The following is a 20,935-nucleotide window of genomic DNA, read 5'->3' as shown; positions in this document are numbered from 1 at the left end:
CTGCTGAATGTACTGACAAACATTTATGGTAATTACTTAAATATACTTGATTGTCATTTCTATTGAAACGCATGCAATATATTTAAATATACTACTAAGCACTTTTTTCATCAGTAACTAATAACCATTAAATAATAATAATAACTGACGATTCATTGTCATAAAGAATAAGACACTACAGTTCAAATTACACATGACAAAATGTTATTAAAACGTTATGTTATAAAAAATTATGTAAAATGAATCTCTGTAATAACAATGACTCTTTTTTACAATTTTAGGCACACTACATTTATTCATTTAGCTGATGCTTTTATCCAAAGCGACTTACAATTGCTATTTATGTCAGAGGTCACACGCCTCTGGAGCAACTAGGGGTTAAGTGTCTTGCTCAGGGACACATTGGTGTCTCACAGCGGATTCGAACCCAGGTCTCTCACACCAAAGGCATGTGTCTTATCCACTGCGCCAATTCAATACATTTAAGTACACTTGTTTTTCACATGGGATGTCCTGCGGTAAACACTGTGAAAATATTGTCATGTAACCTGAAACATGGGAACATTTAATATTAACTGGTGGTTATATTTAATATTATATTATAAAGTATAATATTAAGAATTTTAAAAGTACTCTTTTAAAAGTGTTTTGAAAAGTGTTCTCTCTTCAAGTTTAAGGCCATATATACCATTAATATGATGTAATCTTCAAGTACAGCGTTTTAAAAATTTTCCTTTAAGATTTCTTTTTCACAAGGGTCTGGCTCATAGCAGGCCTACAGTATAGAGTACAGACCCCTGAGGCTCACTACAACACAAATGGCATTATAGATACACTACAGAAATAGCACAATTTGATGTGACAATTGAATGCCGCTAAATATGGCTCCATTTAAGTAACAGACTGTTTAAAACTTAACTAGAAGTTTCTCACTAGGATTATCCCACATGCTGAGTGGGTGACTGTGGCATGCCAGATATTGCATTAATTTCAGTAAATAGGCCACCTGAACGTTAGCACACAAGTACAAAGACACGTGCAGACACACGGCCACAGCTGTCAGATTAATGTTCCACTGAAGGTACTGACACACAAAGTGCTGCAAAGCTGCAAAGGTGCTGCTGTTGGCCTGCCTATCTGAACAGATTCATGGCCATATAAAACGTCTCATCTGTACTGAAGCAATGTGAATACTGTAGAGCATCGGTGCTTTGACGCAGCAATTTTTTAACACTTGCAGCAGAGAACGGTTCAATGTCAAATCTGGACTCTGAACATTCTTTAATGTCACAGCATGGGAGTGAAGGGGGAACAGTCATTCTGAATTAAATCAATGGTTGCCGAAGGACAAGTAAAGCGTTGCCAGGGAACAGGTTGCTTAGTAACAACAAAGAGTTGACTGGGTTTCAATGGCTTAATCATAACTTACCTTCACTAGCCTGTCAAACAGCATCCTTCAGCGCAGCAAGGTTAAACGTCCACACTGAGAACATTTGTTTGCAATAAATTAGACTTTAAAGGTGCCATATGACACATTTTTGTCACATTTTATTTTGTATGGCATTTTGTAATATCAGTACCTTAAAGGATTAGTTCACTTCCAGAATGAAAATGTCCTGATAATTAACTCACCTAGACGTTATCAAAGATGTTCATGTCTTTCTTTCTTCAGCGGCAAAGAAAATCTGTTTTTTTTTTTTTTTTGAGGAAAACATTCCAGGAATTTTCTCCATATAGTGGACTTAAATTGAGGCCAATGGGTTGAAGGTCCTAAGTGCAGTTTCAATGGAGCTTCAAAGGGCTCTACCTGATCCCAGCCAAATCCTAGTCACACGTGGTTAGTTCTTCGTCTCTGTACTCCGGTTCAATAAGGTATGGTATAATGTATATATTTTTGTTTAAAGTATACTTTTTGTTTAAAGTATATATGTGACACTGGACCACAAAGTGTCTTAAGTGTAAATTTAAAACTAATCAAAAAGTTTTGATATATTTACGGTAGGAAATGTACAAAATATCTTAATGTAACATGATCTTTACTTAATATACTAATGATTTTTGACAAAAAAAAAAAAAAAAAAAAAAAAGATAATTTTGACCCATACAATGTTTTTTGGCTATTGCTAAAAATAAACCCCAGTAATTTAGGACTGGTTTTGTGGTCCAGGGTCACATATATCCGCCAACGTCACACATGTGTTATTATGTAATGTGTGATGTCAAGCTAGTGCCAGATTAGTGTTTGTGGTTAAAAAGTATATAAATTAGTATTTTTCAACAAAAATGACCAATCGTTTAGCTAGACAAGACCCATATTCCTCGGCTTGGATTGCGTAGAGCCTTTTGAAGCTGCATTGAAACTGAAATGTAGACCTTCAACCCATTGAAGTCCACTATATGGAGGAAAATCCAGGAATGTTTTCCTCAAAAACCTTAATTTATTTTCCACTGAAGAAAGACGGGTGAGTAAATTATCAGGAAAATTTAATTTTGAAAATGAACTTCTCGTTTAAAGCCATAATCTAATTATATATTACTATTTATATTTTTTTCTCAGACTCAGTTTTTGCAGCACATAAATAATAATAATAATAATAATGTTTTGTAACCTGACAATGGTTTTACTGTTCAATATTAGTTGAAATATTACAACAGAACATATAATAGAAGCAGTAGAAAAAGCATAAGTAAAAAACGCATATTATTGCTTTTATTTAAACTTTGCAATTAAGACTTCTATAATCACATTATAGCTCAAAGTTTTCTTGTTTTTGAAAGTATATGATGCTTACCAAGGCTACTTTCAACAAAATAAACTAAAAACAGTAATATTGAGTGATAAAACTTGTTGAAAAACAAGTTTTCTAATTTATTGTATTTTAAAATATTCTCACAATATCAGAAATCAGAAATCATTCTAATGTACTTATTTGCTGCTCAAGAAACATTTCTTATTATTATCATCAATGGTTGTCCAGCTTAATATTTTTTTTTTTTTTTTTTTTTTGGGAAGCTGAGATACATTTTTTTCAGGATTCTATAAGGAATAAGAAGTACAAAAGAATAACATTTATTGTAAATAGAAAATCTTTTGTAATATTACATATGTATTATTTACTAATTTTAATGTATCTTAGTTTAATAAAAATATTAGTAGTGTAAATTGCCTCTGTACATTTTAAGACTTAAATTTTCAGGAATGAGTTAATTATGGCCGAACATCCCATATATCTAGAAATTAGTATTTTCTTTGGAGTCTCTGAAATTATTTCTGATCACTTCTGATCAATAGGTGGGCCAAGTTGCTGAATACTGAATTGCATTGTTATGCAGATGTGGGCAGTTTAATGTTAATACGCTCATGGTTGATGTTTATTTTAAAAAGCAAGAAAAATCCTGTATTCCACAGCCCCTTTTACACTAAGTACAATGTTATATGAATGCACATTTGAAGATACTTAAGAAAAGACATTGTAGTGCTGAGTAACTGAAGGGCAGGGACTGACCCACTGTATAGCCAAACTTTAAATCAAATCAAAGTCTCTCCAGATCTGATATACAGCTATTGACACCCACAGACAGCTAGTAATACAATAAGCCAGCGCTGAGCATCTCTCTCTCTCTCTCTCTCTCTCTCTCTCTCTCTCCACAGGGTCACTCTTAGTGTGGATCAGATTTAATCTCCCATAATGCCTTGTCTGGTACTGACATCGCATTCTTCTGCAGTCCATTCTGCCATCTCCCGTCTGTTCTATTCTATTCTATTCTATTCTATTCTATTCTATTCTATTCTATTCTATTCTATTCTATTCTAAGCTCAAAAGAAAAAGGCAGCACAGAAGTAGCATAAAAGTAGTCATAATATGTGTACTATAAATTTTTTTAATTTACTCATTTAATTTAAATTAAAACCTGTTAAGACTTTCAAGCTTTAATAAGATGCAAAAGTTGAAATATTACAATTGATAATAGTAATAAAAAAAAATATTTTCAATTAATCATTTGATCCAAAAAAAAAAAAAAAGTCAATTTAAATGATTCATTGATTAATTCAACTGATTCTGAGTTGGGTTCAGCTCATTGGAGGGGAACGTTATAATCCACGTAAAGTTCATTTACATTTTCTAAATCTGTGTTATTATTCTTACTGTGTATGATTCATCCATGGATAGGTATCTTTTTTATGTTGTTTTTATTCAAAATGTCATAATCTTCCAGCGAAAACTCAGACTTCGTTCTGGAGTCGTATAATGGATCGATATTCAGTGTTACTTCGATGTACATTACAATACAGAAAAAAATATCTATCACTACTTACATTACATCATAACTGTAAATTAAACTTTTCACTTGGAATAAAAGCCATACAGATAACTTATATTTCTATGATCCATTTTGTGTTTTTGGGACAGATTTACTCACAGCTTGCAAAAGCGCATACCTTCTTTTGGCATTAGAAAACAATTGTCAGGATTTACTAAATGCTTGTAGTGAAAAATAATAGTGATAAAAAGATGTGAACAGTTATTTTTGCAACCATAACTACTGCACATTCATTTGTTAAATTTTCCCTTTCAGACACAAAATTTATGAGAGCACAGGGGGCAAGGTGATTTACTGTACTAAGGTTTGCGATAGACAATTTACTGACAATTTATTATTTAATGAAAAAAGTCTTAACCAGCTTCTCTTGGTAGATTGCACTGGTCATTATGGAAATGATCTGGCTGCATCTGTGTTCTTTAATTGGCTCATTGTCAGGAGATCAACCAAACTTGTCAATCCGATCTGTACTTTTATGGGATTGTGATGCTAATGTGCCCTGTTAAGTAAATCTTGCCTTAAATCTGCATTATGTTAAAATCCAAAAGCAAATGAATCTGTAATCACATGCCTTAGGTAATACTGTGACATCACTGATGATAAATTAATATGCAGCATAATATACAAGTCCAACAGTGTGATTGAGCACCTATCCTTGTAAGCCTATTGTTGGGGGTTCTTTCAGGAATGCATCTCTGACCTTCACCATCCATGCACCTGTATACACACACACACTTGGATTTGTGGTTTATGTGGACACAGCGTAATGGTTTACACCAACCCTACACCTAAACTTACCCCTTACAGTAAACTACTGGCAATTTTTGAACACCATTTTGAATGTTTTTCAAGACTTTTGTTTTACAGGGACACAGGAAGTGTCCTCAAAAACCATATTTACATTGTAGTACCATGTCATTATACACATAAACCATATATACCATTACACACACACATGCCTGTCTCTCTTTAGAGAGTTCCCTGAAGCTTAAAGGGTTACTCCATCCCAAAATGAAAATTGTGAAAACCAGGAGGCTTGTGACTGTCCCATAGACTGCCAAGTAAATTATACTGTCAAGGTCCAGAAAAGTATTAAAGACATCGTCAGAATAGTCCATCAGTGGTTCAACCGTAATGTTATGAAGCGACCAGAATACTTTTTGTAAGCGAAAAAAAATAAATTAAATAACGACTTTATTCAACAAATCCTATGTCAACTATCTCCATATCACTGTATGCTGTGTACGCTCTTCTGTATCAATACAGATTCTTGTGGCACGGCTGATACAGAAGAGCATAGGCAGTTTGAGTGATGTAGAGAGACACAGAGGAGACACAGGTTTTGAGAAAGGAATTGTTGAATAAAGTTGTTGTTTTTTTCTTTGCTTACAAAAAGTATCCTCGACGCTTCACACCATTATGGTTGAACCACTGATGGCAGATGGACTATTCTGATTATGTCTTTCATACTTTTCTGGACCTTGGCAGTGTAACTTGGCAGTCTATGGGACAGTAACAAGCCTCCAGGTTTCATCCAAAATATCTTAAATTGTGTTCCGAAGGCGAACAAAGCTTTTACAGGTTTGGAACAACAAATTTTCATTTTGGGGTGGAGTATCCCTTTAAGCTGTCTGTATAAACCCCCAGGGGTGTTGCTCTTACTGTAGGACAATTTTTATGACAAGATCCTTAAATGTGCATACTAGCACACAAACAAACATGCACACACTCAAAACTTACCTCTGATTTTTTTTAATTTTTGGTTAAATTGAACATATGAATGCATGAAAAGGTTGGAAAGAAATTAACTCTTGGTTTCAATTCAATAAGTAAGCAAACAAAGTCACAGTGTTGATGGCATTCAGCTCAGCAAACACAGATCTCTATCTTTTTCTCTCCATGCAGTCTGACCTACATAGTGGAGAACTACTGCCTGATAGTGCATGCAGCTGACACACACACACACACACACACACACACACACACACACACACACACACACACACACACACACACACACACACACAATCAGATACGCATGTAATGCACCAGACACAATGTGTATTCATGCTTGAAATCCACATGATTCATTCAGCTTTTTCATTACTATTGTGATTCCTTCAAACATAACATTTTCTCCACAGATTCACCTGATATGTGTATGTGTGTGGTAGATATATAGATATAGACAGATATACTTATTTTCCTTGTTTTAATTATCAATGTTGAAAACAGCTGTGGTACTTAATACATTTTTTTGTGGAGACTGTGATACAGTTGTGATGTCAAATGGTTTTATACTTTTCAAAATCTACTGAAGGGTAATAATGAAACAGCAGTTTCAAGTGATTTTTTTCACTATTATGTACAATATACTGTGCATTTTCATGGGTTTAACAAAATATTTTTGATATAAGAGATGATAAAAACAACTTCTTGATAAAAACACATTTTTAACTGCTGAATGAAAAATTAAAAGACAAAAAAGCCAAACATGTGAGTAACGCCATTTATTTAAGCCAAGAAATAAACTTTTAAAAATGTATAATGAAGCATTTCAAATGTTTCTAGTATGTTTTATAGTACCCCAAGATCAAACAGTTCACCCCTTACTTGCCTTATCACGTCCGTCAAAAACTTAGACTTGTTGTCATTTAGAATATTAGAACTAAAAACATTGACAGAATACACTCATGGGCATCACTTCACTGAATAATTGCTAGCTAAGACAAAAGTTAATTATTACCTTTTGATTCATCGGTTTTCAAATCCACACAAGTTGAATATCATTTGAATATCACATAGTCAGAGACTGTAACAGACAGGTGATTATAGTTTGATCATCATCTTCAATACCACGACTTAGGTGTCCTTGAGCAAGGCATCGAACCCCCAACAGCTCCCCGGGCGCCGCAGCATAAATGGCTGCCCACTGCTCCGGGTGTGTGCTCACAGTGTGTGTGTGTGTTCACTGCTCTGTGTGTGTGCACTTCGGATGGGTTAAATACAGAGAACAAATTCTGAGTATGGGTCACCATACTTGGCTGAATGTCACTTCACTTTCACTTTCACTTTTTTTCACTTTCTCAGTTGTTTAAAAGGCAATTATAAAAGTTTGATAAAAAAAAAAAAAAAAAAAAAAAAAATATATATATATATATATATATATAAAAAGATGATACATTTTACATGATTTGTTACATTTAATTACCCCTTTTGCAGGTTTTGAGTCATATTTATATAACCAGAGATCTGGAAAATGTTAGCTGAAAAATGCCACCCACAAGGACATTTTTCCTTTTAATTCTTTGTATAGTTACCTGGTGTATTAAAAATGTATCCTTTTTAACAGGAGGCCCACAAGTGAACTGGCCCACTAAGACAAGTCCCTGTGTTCCCTATGGCCAGTTCATCCCTGCACACCACACAAATTACCTTTTTAAAGAGCCGCTGGTTGCAGTGACATTAAAGCGTTCTTAGGTCAGACCAGTCTAAGACTGTACCGAATACTACTACTTAAAAGGCCACCTTACAGAGATCAGCTCCCGCACACAGAACTCCAGCCAGCTGAGTGGCTATTAAAGATCCGTCCCACAGAGTGGGAGAGCAGGACAAAGTGTTAAGAGCCAATACTGGCAGACTTCACCAGACTTCAGTGGCACATGGTGTGAAAACAGTCCTGTTGAAAGAGGACATGGTTTTGGACTAAACACACACACAGCTTCTTTTAGCACATGGGATGGAACATCATATGTCACTGTCTTGCACACGTACATGTCAACTGCCACAAAACCCCAGGCACGTGCCATATCATAAATCATCTTGCCCTTGGAGATCATGTTGTCTTTATCAATAAAGCCATTCAAATGCAACACACAAAGCTGTGGAAAAGGTCACTAGAGATGACTAAAGATTAAACTGTCATGCTGACTGAAAAACAAGCTACAAATTACATTATCACTGTGCAAAATCAAGCATGATTTATGCTGATTATCGCAATATGAATGTCAAGGTCAAAAATGTGCAATACGGCTGTTGCTTTGCATGTATTGCATGGATAAGCACAACTCTACATACATGCACACACACACACACACACACACACACACACACACACACACACTCTCACAGCAATTAGACCAACAATTTCTCATAAATAAAATCTATGAAACTGACATTATTATCTGACAGGGGAATAAAACATGGAAATCCATCAATTCTATAGCAACAACAAGAGACAAGCCGTTCTCAGCTAACTTCCCTATTAAAAGAGGAAATTAGAATACAGAGGACTGTAGACCAGTGAAAATGGAGGACAGAACTGAGAGAGACATGCATGAAAACCGGCTGAGGGATTTAGTCCGGTTCCAGATGAGAAAGGAGATCCTCACCCTACTCAGAAAGGAGAGAGGGAGAGAAAGAATAGGAGATTAAAAGAGAGAGAAATGGAGAAAGCACACAGTGCGCTCGGGGTGAAACCAACTCATCCAGCACTCACAGGGACAGCATTTACCATTTCCTCATGTTCATCTCTGCTCTCAAGGTAATTTCATTGTTCTCAGCAGTGTATGGACAAATGTGACTGAATAAATGAATATTAGCTGTTTTAACACCAAACAGTTGATATGGTATAGTCACATTAGCAACATTTATAAAATTTCACTGGCAAATAAAGGTCCATTGTCTATTGGCAATAGCATAGCGATGTACGAAATGCATTTCACAGTGAAGCTAATTTCAAACCAAGCAGTTTTCTGTTGGTCACTGCATTGAATTCGCTTGACCAACTTCAGCTCGATGTAAAATCTGTTTCTGGAAATCTTTTCCTCTAATTTGACATCATCAATCACATAGATTCCTATTAAAGTGTCTTGACTTTGCACAATTCGTAAATAAGCAAATATGCAATTCACAAAAAATGGCAAATACAACCATACTTTCACCTCACGATTGCACATCATTATATTTAAATGACTGGATATCAGGCACAAAATCTACCAAACAATGGTGACTGCACCTTTAGGCTAAGTCCATACGAAGCCAGAGCTTACCCTATCCAATCTTTTATTCCCTCATTAAAAGAAATATCTGCATCCACACAAAACCACGAAACTGACACAAAACTATGTAGTATACATGCCAGACCAGTATGGGGGGCTGTAATTCTGCCACAGAGACACACAAAAAATAGAGAAGAACACTTGGACTATGCTAAAATACCTAGTGCTCGGTATACAAATGAACACGGAAAAATACGTCTATTAATCTGTGTTAATGTTAGTTGATAAAAAAAAAAAAACAATTGTTCAGTGTTTGTTCATGTTTTTGTTGCTCTTACATGACGTAGAGTTGTCTGACTAGGGGCAAGTCGTGGGCTGATGATGTCATAGTTTCAGAAAATATATGAATTCGCTGTCCACACGAAAACGCAAGGGTGACTTTTTCAGATTTATCCACTCTGGGACCCGGTTTAAAAAAATATTGGCTTCACTCTCCCAAAACGCCGGATCCGTGTTGACGAAACGCCTCGAATTTTAAATTTGAATTAATTTGATTAAATGATTCAATGATGTCATTAATACTTTAATTCCTGAATGACCCACCAGTCTAAAAAAAAACCTGCTTTAGACAATGATTCAGTGACTCATTAAAACAAATCGCCAAAAGTAAATCAGCATTTTTTAACAAATTGGTCAAATTAATGAAATTATGTAACCTGCAGAAAGACTCAGTGAAATATCTATTCAACCATTTTCCCAAAGACACTGGATGGATGGCCAGTCCATCATAGGGCTCACAGAAAAATTTGTATCACTAATGCCCAAACTGACAGTCGTAAACGAGCAAACAGAGACAAATGAAATGATATAAACAATGAAAGTTCATAGTGTTGTTGGGATGTTAGTGTCAGCAATCTTGGAGTGATGCATCATCAGATTCAAGGACCAGATATGTGGGCCTATTTATCGAAATAACCAGAAAAGACAGAAAAGGTACGTGAACAGAATTAGGAATTCAAACTGGCATCATCTGCATGAGCATCACAACCTCACTCTTCAATTTTCATTGTGGTTATGCAAGAACAATTTCATTACTTTTTCAAGGCCACTGCCTACTATGATTTGGCACTTCAGAGTGAAACTTAATGAATTCTTAACTGACAGCAGGAAGAAGACAATAAGAAGTGCAAACTTGCAGACCTCACACAGTCACGTAGCTGAGAAACTTCCTCCAAACATCAGAAGCCCCAGACATATTAAATTTTTCTCAATCCAGTGGACACAAGTAAAGAGACTCTGAGGGTGTATGTTTGCTTGTCTACATGAGACAAAACATGGCACAGATTAGCAGCACTACATTCATTATCACAAGACAGAGATGTAAGTATCTTCTTTGGACATCACTGTAGTGAGTGTTCATGCATAACCAGCAAGTCAAATACAGAGATTGTGTGCTGCCAACTCTCTATGGCTATGTTAACAACTTCACACAGTCCCTGTTTGGGAATGACTAATATCTTTGCAAACAGGTGACTCTTCAGTGGTTCTGTTCTTACAACAGAAGCAGAAAATATATATAGATCTAGACAGGTGGAGCTGGGGGAGGTGGAGGGTTTCAGAAGAATTCTGATGAAGAAAAAAAATAAATAAATAAGGTCCTAAAGATTAAAGATTACAAAGTCACATGAATTACAAATTTGAATGATGTGCATAGATAATAAACTCTGCAAAATATCCCAGAAAAATTAATTATTAATTTATTGTGATTTCAATAAATAAATATATAGATAAAAATTATAATTTATACATAGGTCTCTTTGCATTTCCAATGAAAGAAAAACTACTGAAATATAATTTCTCATAATCATTGGAAGAAGTGCCAGTACTGGTGCCTCTTTGAAAGATTTCGTGCATGCATGATGTTCCTTGTTACATAATGCAGTTTCTTTATAACTAACCAGTGTCTTAACAGAACAGTGTTTAATCAACATGTTTTTAACTTTCTTATAACTTCCAATCCGAATGAAGTCTCATCTCCTTCTTTCTCTTCAGAATATTGTCGCTGCTCTTTTCTTTAGCATGTCTCACCTCACAGCCTCTGCCCTCCCCTCTGTTCTCACCCTAAAATGGCTTCCCAGGCACCTGCCAGAGACAGCTGGCCATGACAACTTAACAAAACCATCCATCAAGGGCAAATACATCAGCAGGATTACAGGAGGGCATCTAAAAATCCTTTATGTGGCATTAGGGAAATATTCTTATATAATGCATGGTCTTTTGCAGTGACATAATAGTCACTACACTGCCACAATTACATAAGAACTACATCCCCCTGACCTTAAAACAAATTAATTACACACCTACCCCATGAATTATGATTGCGTTTATGTTTATTGCATGATATATAAAAAATTTTTAACATTTAAAATTTAAATTCAGTTGAATACAAATTCTAAAGGATGACATTCTAAATTTGGATTACAGTTCTGCATCCTGCTTGCTACCTGAAATATAATTTAAATTTAAAATGTGTTACCCATTAATTTGTACAGTAAATGTCACATGAGCTTGAAAAAGACCATAATGATCGTAAATATAACTGAAATTTTAAAATGATGTACTGTACACACAACCAGTTGGTCTTAAAATATAAACCAAACCAATTATCACAACAGTCTACTTGTCAATGAATACAATAACTCAGAGCTAAGCCACCCAAAGATAATTTTGTTCATAAACATCCGACACCTACTCTGCATGGATCTGAGCAATGAGCTGACAGGAAATGTGTTTTCTTGCTTGCCTTTTTGTTGCTTGTCATGACTGTGGCAGGTTGTCTGTCAAAAACACTCACACTATGAGCTTTAAATGCCATGAGTTGATTGGCGGAGAGAAGCTGTTGTTAACACATGAAGTGTTGATTAAAACCTTACATCAAACAGATCCAGTAACACTGTAGCCTGTCTTTATCAAATGCCATTTATGAAAAACCTGAAGTGAATTGTAATAGTATTTACAAGCATCTGTGTCTTATGAGGGAGAGTTATAAATATATTTTTATACTTTATGAGTTTATGAGGTAACATTGCATGGTGCAGTTTATAATACAGCAGAATGTTGCTGGTCAGGCTTTATGCAAAAATTTAGTATTACGACATTATGAATACTGTATGTTTTGACATAACCAATGGCTTCTGGCAGCTCCTTTTTTCTCAGAGAGAGAGTGTATCATGGTGTTATGATGATGGCTGCATCTGCCTGCAAAGTGTTTTTTAAGGGAACCCAAGCATGCATTTAAATTGGTTTTATTCGAGTCAAAATATTTTTTACATGACTAAAGCACCCTGAATGCATTAGGTCATGTTAGGTAAAAATGGCTGGTTCCTATATAATTCTTATGGCAATGCCCAGGCAATTAAGCTTGCTTAAGAACAAATAGTTCTCTCTTGTACTTTTAGTGTCTGTATGATTTTTGAGGACAGCTAGTGCTCTAGATGTTCTTAATTTAGGATGGTCCTGTTATGTTTTAATGTGTCTGTGGCTGTTAAAACAGGTCTGTGCCATGTGGCCTGATGTTTGCTTGACCTGAGACTTCACCACAAGGACAAGCAGCCATCAGTGTACGCTATTCGCAGAATATATTTCTTTTCCATCCACATGTGCTTTCTTTCTTACTTTGCAGTATATATATATATATATATATACAGTATATATATATATATATATATATATATATATATATATATATATATATATTAGTGCTGTCAATCGATTAAAAACTTTAACTAGATTAATCACGCATTTTCTCTGTGATTAATCGCAATTAATCGCAATAAAAAAGAAATGTTTTTGTACGTTTTTAATATATTTTTTAATGTAATAATTTCACAGTTAATCAAATTAATGTAGAAACAACATACAGACAGTATATTTTAAATACTTGTTTAAATGGCATCTTTTTATGAATGAAGGCCAGTATTACTGATATTAATACAGCTACTGATTTTTTTTTATTTTTTACATTTATTATTAGGCTTCAAAAATATAACAGTTTTTAATTTAAGTAAACTTAAAACAATGCTAACATAATAAATGTCATGTTTACTCCTGCCCTTCCTGTCTTAACAGTTAGGAAATATACAGAAATGTAATAAAGTTATCAAAGTTATATGCAGTCTGCACTGCATAAACTATAAATTAAATAGTTAATCCTTATTAAAGCTACAAAAGTTGTTTAGTCAAGAGCAGCGAGTCATTTTCTCTGTTCCCTTTGTACTTTAACTTTACTGACAGGAAGCTTTATTGGCTGCTGTCCCTTTAAGAGCAGACAGACACGCGGATCTCACCGTTTATATACTGTCTATGGATCTCGCCTCATTCTCTCACAACTCTTTTTGTTCATTTTAGACTTTATATAAATCATTTAAGATTGCTCTTATGAGGATAATCGACAAAACTGGCACTTTGGGATGTTGTACGTGTATTCGTACCGGACCGTTTCATTACAGGGCTTTCGGCACGGTGCACGTGTGCACCGAATGACTTAATGCAATATTTTGTGTGCGGAAACTTAGGTTTCCACACGAACATATTAAGTGGCGGAAGTCTCCGCGTTCAGCGCAAATCCCGCTCATAGACAGTTAAAGAAATGGACACAGCGACCCCATTGGATTCAACGGAGACAAGTGAAGTCAATTAGAAGCACACACTTCCTGGGGGTCTGTCGTACTGCACAGACTCAAACTGAGTGTAATGATAAAACCTTTCTTTCTTCCGGCGGACAATCAAATAACATTTAATTATTCAAAATAAACACAAAACAGCGCACCAGCCCCTCACGGACGACTGGTGCGCACAAAATAAAACCAAAACACAACTAAAATCCCAGGCCTGGTCCTCTCTCGTCCTTCACTGTCGTCGCTCCAGTTTTATATCCTTCCATCTCCTCCGTGGGCCTCGAGACCGGCGGGTCGAACAGGTGTAGCTCATCTCCAATCACTCCACCGGCCTCGCTCCCATGTCCCTCGGCCCCGCCCCACTCGTCACATACCCCCATCTCCCCTAGCAGGCCGTGGGGTACACCCGAGACTGCGCTCTACCCCCCCCCCCCCCCCTCCGGGGGGGACCGCTCACGGGGACCTGCGGGAACCTGGGGGTAGGACAGGCGAGGCGAGAGAAAAGGAGATGGAAGGAGGAGCGACAGAGACGAGAGAGGGGAGAGAGGAGAAAAAATAAATAAATAAATAAAATCCGGTTCCCAGACGCACCGCTGCTCGGCCCTCCACCAGCTGGGTGATCTCCTCCGCGGTGCCTGGCAGTGGCACTGGACGGCCCTCGGCGGACGGCACGACACTCCTCCGCCGCCCGGTGGACGGCGACGGCTCCTCCGGTTTTGGGCAGCCGGCAGGAGTCCCCCGTTCCCTGCTCCTCCCCGTTCCGGCGGATGGCAGCAGGCTCCGGCCACCTGGCGAACGGCGCCGACTCCTCCGCTCCCTCACGGACGGCAGCCGCCCCTCCAGATAGTGGGCGGTCGGCACGAGCTCGCCCGTCCCCGGCAACTCGCTCCAGTCCACCGCCTCGAGCGTCCATGGCGGCACACTCCTCGCCTGCTCGTTGGCACCGCGGATTCACCACAGCGGCGAGGGATCTTCAGCAGCGCGTCCCTCCTTCTCCCGGGCTTCGGCACCACTGTAATGATAAAACCTTTCATATTCATCCGGAAGAAGGAGGCGGGAACCGGCGGACAATCAAATAACATTTAATTATTCAAAATAAACACAAAACAGCGCACCAGCCCCTCACGGACGACTGGTGCGCACAAAATAAAACCAAAACACAACTAAAATCCCAGGCCTGGTCCTCTCTCGTCCTTCACTGTCGTCACTCCAGTTTTATATCCTTCCATCTCCTCCGTGGGCCTCGAGACCGGCGGGTCGAACAGGTGTAGCTCATCTCCAATCACTCCACCGGCCTCCCATGTCCCTCGGCCCCGCCCCACTCGTCACACTGAGCTTGATGACATAGATGTCACGTGAGCAACCTGTAAGTCTTCTAATCGCTGTTCCAAGAGAAATCTGAATAACCCGTGGAATCTTCCAGAGAAGGCGAGCGTGAACAGGAGCACATTTTGGTAAGTATCCTGATTAATTATCTCCCTTGACTTTATGCCTCCACGTCCCCCCGAAAGCCTCATAGACAGTAAAAGATTGCCTGCGAGCTTCTCCTCCTGTCCATACGGTAATTGCTCTACTGGGTGACAGAGAGTCACTGGTTATGACGCAATCATTAGCCTATTTTTTACAAAAACTGCTTCTACAGGACCATAACGTAAGATATAAGGTAATGGAGCCTTTTATACATTTTCGTGTTTCTTTAGAAATAATTAATGGACAAATGGAGTCTTTAAATGCCTCGGATGTAAAGTTATTCGCTGTCAAAGTGACGCCAAAATGAATGGGAGTCAATGGAATGCTAACATCAGGTGGTGGTCCGCTAGCCAATGGCGGCGCCCAGGGGTGCTTCAAAAAAATGTGAAACCCTGCCCCCCTGATCCCGCCCTGCAGCTGATTCTAAAGTTTTCAAAAGGCATCACGCGAGTGTGAAAATCACTACAACTAGGAAAAAAACGACTGTAATTCAAACACAGCTCCCGTCTGCATTTAAACAGACCTTTGCTCTTAATTCCGATCGGTCCACCATCAGGTCTAAAAACTGAAACTGTTGTTGCTGCACTGTACACTTTGGAAAAGTTATATATTTTTTTTTAAATATGAGCAGACCTACAAGCTGGGATTGGTAATGCTGCACTGTAATCATAGTTATTTATTTATATTTTTCATTATATTTTATTATGTAATATTGGTTTGCAGCAGTATTTTATTTCTTATTCTTTTTTAATTATATATATATATATATATATATATATATTATAAAAAGTGTTAAAAAAAGTGTAAACAAATTGTTAAAAAAAGGTTATAGTAAAAAACAACCTGCAATTTAATGTTTGCATTTCTTTCCCTTACTGTACCGATAATGAACCGAACTGTGACTTTAAAACCGAGGTACGTACCGAACCGTGATTTTTGCGTACCGTTACACCCCTAATATATATTGACAATTCAGCTTTGACGTCACAGGAATAAATTACATTTTAAAATATATTTAAATAATAATAATAAAAAGAGTTATTTTAAATAGTAATAATATTTCACAATATTACTGTATTTTGAATCGAATAAATGCAGCCTTGGTGAACATGAGTCGTTTAAAAAACATTAAATTTAAATGGAACCTGCTCAAAACCTGGTGAGACATTACATAATTTTGCTCACTGCTGTGTGTATAATTTAGAGCTGTGATTTGATAGGGTCTTTATTTGTTCCTCTGAATTCAATCAACAATCAATTTCCTTCTGCCTCCCATCCAATTTCTCAACTAATCTAGGCCAATCTTCTTCGCTGCTAACAAATGCCAAAGATCACCGGTGTCATAATGCAATCTCAAACCTCATTATCCACTGAGAGAATGTACCTTAGGTCTGAAATGATCCGATGTGTCAGTCTGCTCTTTGAGTGGTGTAACTGCAGTGTCACAGTGCCTGTAATTAGAATGCACATTATCTGTGAAGCTGCTAAAACTTGTGACTGGTAATAACACATAAAAAGCTGATGGTATCTTTATCAAACCTAACTGTTTTCAGTCAGCATTTCACACAGTGCAGCTTGGCTGTTAAATTAAAAATCATTAGAAAAAGAATGACATTCTCTCCACTTAAAGTTCATAAAGCCGACAAGTCTGTGAATTTTAAGATGCTGTCAGATGGTTATAGTAGGGAAAAAATAACATTTTCATTGTCTCTGCATGGTTGCAAAGAAAATAACTTTAAGGTGCAACCCTTGTTGCTTTTTGATGAATAGCTATTCGCCAAAGAATGCAAAACACAGGAATGCAAAAACCTGAAGATAAGATATACACTAACCAAAAATAATAATAAAAACACTTTTGCTGGGTAGTATACTGTACAAAGGAATGTTTTTTGAATATCAGGAATCAGATAAAATTATTAGACAAAACTATTATAATTAAAGTAAATACAAAAATGAAGGTCGTAAGTTTTGTTTTGCTAATCTTAAAAAAGGTTAAATTTATTTACTTACAAAGCTCTTGAATCCCTTCTTAAAGGAAAAAGCTAAATGTAAAATTCCTCTTTGAAATTTACTATTAATTTCAGAGTGAAAATTGTTCAGTGTATATATTATATTATATTATATTATATTATATTATATTATATTATATTATATTATATTATATTATATTAATTATATTTTTATTAAATCATTCATTACAATTCAATTATTTAATAGTGAATGTATCTGAATTTAAATTCAAGAGAGAATAATATCTGTTTTTTTTATTTCCCCCAAAATGTGAATGACAGAACAAGACTGTTTTGGGACAGCTTTAGCTGGTGTGCTTCCAAGCATGAATTTTATGACCAAACAGTCATTAGCACCACTGCAGTACTGTCCCTACCCCCGATGGGATGAAGAGAGAGAGAATTCAGGGCAGCATTGGACTTTGAAGGAAGCGAAGCAGAGAGAGAGAGAGAGAGAGAGAGAGAGAGAGAGAGAGAGAGAGAGAGAGAGAGACCATCTGAAAAGGAGCGAAAGCTATAATGCAGCAGTCTGCAGCCAACTGAACTCATTTCTACAAAAAAAAAAAGATTAAAAAACTTGGAGCAGTCTGTCAGTGACACTGGTCCTGGATTCTGTTTGCATTCACAATGCATGCACTCGCTGACTGTTTCAGAACCATGGAGAGCTCCACTGATACCAGCAGCTCAATCAGCATCCATTTCAGCACCACAGACAGGGTCTCTGCTACAACTACTGCAATCCAATCATGACACTTATAACACGCTGCATTTAATAAGAGAGCTATTTGCTCAACTGTCTCAATTTGTAATGTGTGTGAAACACACAAAATGTTTCAGCACTCATAATGAGTGCAGGTTCTGCTGTACTTCAGGGGGCTAATAAGAACGCATGTGAGAATAGGTCAGGTACAAGCTAATTTAATTCCTATCTCACGGGCTGGAGTTGAGCTGTACTTGTAGGCACAAAGCTTTTTAGAGACTGAGATCTTGTATCTAAGACCCCCTTTTCCAAGAGGTTAACAAGATGAAATGCACCGAAGGTCTGCTTTTGTTAAAACACTCCAATTATTACAATTATTCCCAAGGATCTATGACACCTGAGAAAAGGACAAGCAGTCCTCTCATTCTCTACATTAAAAAAAAATATATAGAAAAATGACTGGTATTGGTAAATTTCTGCAAGGACATTATCTGTTAATTTTCACACTAATATAATATACTATATATATATAAGATGGCGCCGCTGAGTCCGGTCGCCGTCCAGGTCGCTCCGCTTAGATTATGTTTTTATTTACTTTTTTACCTACTTTTGCTTTCTCTTTTTACACACATTACCTCTGCACTGATCATATACGACATAGAAACACTTTTGGACATTGGACATTCCTGTGTATCTTATATTTAAGACCACAGTAAAATGCATATATGCACATTGTACATCCCTGTACATCTTAATATTTAAGACTTCAGTTTACGTTCATGCACATTATTTTGCGTTCTATTTAATTTTACAATATACATCTTTTTTATATTTTATTCTTATATTTTTATTGTTTACTTTTATTTCATTCTTACATAGCTATATTTATGTATATTTCCATCTGTGTTGTTTTCTTTAATAATTGCACTGTCCATGGAGCAGACCTGACTCACATTTCACTGCTGGTTATGTATGCTATATATAATTTGGTATGTGACAAATAAAACTCTTGAATCTTGAATATATATATATATATATATATATATATATATACAGTACAGACCAAAAGTTTGGAAACATTACTATTTTTAATGTTTTTGAAAGAAGTTTCTTCTGCTCATCAAGCCTGCATTTATTCGATCAAAAATACAGAAAAAAATTTAATATTGTGATATATTATTACAATTTAAAATAATTCTTTTTTAATTTATTATACTTTAAATTATCATTTATTTCTGTGATGCAAAGCTGAATTTTTAGGATCATTATCACATGATCCTTTAAAAATTATTCTAATATGATGATTCATTATCATTAAGTTGGAAACAGTTCTGCTGCTTAATATTTTTTCAGAACATGTGATACTTTTTTAGGATACTTTGATGAATAAAAAGTAAAAAAAAATATTTTTAAAATATAAATATTTAGTAATAACAATATACATAATAAATAACTACTGGTCAGTAATTTGGGGTCAGTAATTTTTCTTTCTTTCTTTTTTTAAATAAAATCAATACTTTTATTCAGCAAGGATGTGTTAAATTGATAAAAAGTGATAGTAAAGAAAATATATTATTAGAATATATATTATTAGAAATTGTTTTTTTTATTTTGAATAAATGCAGTTCTTTTTAACCTTTTATTCATCAAATATATTAGACAGCAGAACTATTTACACATGTATATATATATATACACACACACACACACACACTGCTGTCTGTACTTCCTCAGACAGACACAGAAAGCATTATCATTCTCCTCACAGCAACCTTGCAGCACGAGCCTTTGCCAAAGCTGCATACACATGCACCCCCCCCCCCCCCAACACACACACACACACACATGCACACACCCCCACAAAATAATTTCCAATCGTATCATTCCTTTCAATGCTTCTTGGCACATACACACATGCACACAAATACAAAAGCAGCACTGATTATGATAGTGCAAGAATATTTGCACTCATACTCTGACATCTTGTATCTGCCACACACACTGACAAGCAGCTATCAGTAATTTGTGCATGACTGGTTACACACAAACACTCCAACTTGAACTGGTACCATCACCAGTGAGTGGTAAAAGGCACATTTGCTTATCCTCCACACACACACGCACACCCAATAGCAGTTGCAGGATCAGTCCACTCACCCTGACTGTTGGGTCCCCCATCGCCCTCTTCACAATCGGTGAGGTTGTTGAGCATTTTGGAAGTGGGGGCACAGATCCCCTGCTAATGCTAACACTGCTACTGTGTCCACCAGCCAACGCATGTACCAGCCTCACACAGATGGAGGAGAAGGAGAAGGCTTGTGGTTCTCTGCTTCTCTCCTCTCAAGAAAGCGAGCAGTGCTGTGCTCCGGCAGATTGGAGTCCTCTCTGCATACTGACTCTCTCTCTCTCTCTCTCTGTAGGAGAAGGAGGAGGGGTTCGGGGGACAGAGAGAGGCTGCAGGGATGTAAATGATGGAATGCTTAAGAGCACTTTTTTTCTCTCAAACACTCACACAGCATGTTGTCTCTCTCTCTGCTATGCAACTATAGGCTGCCTGTGCCTCACCATTATATTCACAATGCCGTCATCAGGAATCTTGTTGGCTTATATGTCTGTTGCAATGTCTATGTCATCACTGTGTCAAACTGTGCTCATATCAGAAAGGTTGCAAATAAAAAAAAAAAGCACATGTGGTTGAAGTGAAATGAAGTGACATTCAGCCAAGTACAGTGACCCATACTCAGAATTTGTGCTCTG

General features: G+C 36.7%; 1 protein-coding gene across 2 annotated transcripts in view; it reads right to left on the bottom strand.

Moving 5' to 3' along the window:
* LOC132097514 (solute carrier family 12 member 5-like) overlaps positions 1 to 20,720 on the bottom strand; it is a 72,457-nt gene extending 51,737 nt beyond the window's left edge. The window contains exon 1 of one of the 2 annotated variants that reach the window (XM_059503270.1): positions 20,336 to 20,720. In XM_059503270.1, coding sequence (XP_059359253.1) covers positions 20,336 to 20,390 — 55 coding nt within the window. In that variant the 5' untranslated portion in view covers positions 20,391 to 20,720. The remainder of the gene's footprint in view (positions 1 to 20,335) is intronic. The other variant, XM_059503271.1, reaches the window with a different exon arrangement.
* Positions 20,721 to 20,935: the final 215 nt, after the last annotated feature.

Source organism: Carassius carassius, chromosome 21 (genome assembly GCF_963082965.1).
Source record: "Carassius carassius chromosome 21, fCarCar2.1, whole genome shotgun sequence".
Classification (NCBI taxonomy): Eukaryota; Metazoa; Chordata; class Actinopteri; order Cypriniformes; family Cyprinidae; genus Carassius; species Carassius carassius.
This window is presented reverse-complemented; position numbering and strand designations above follow the sequence as displayed.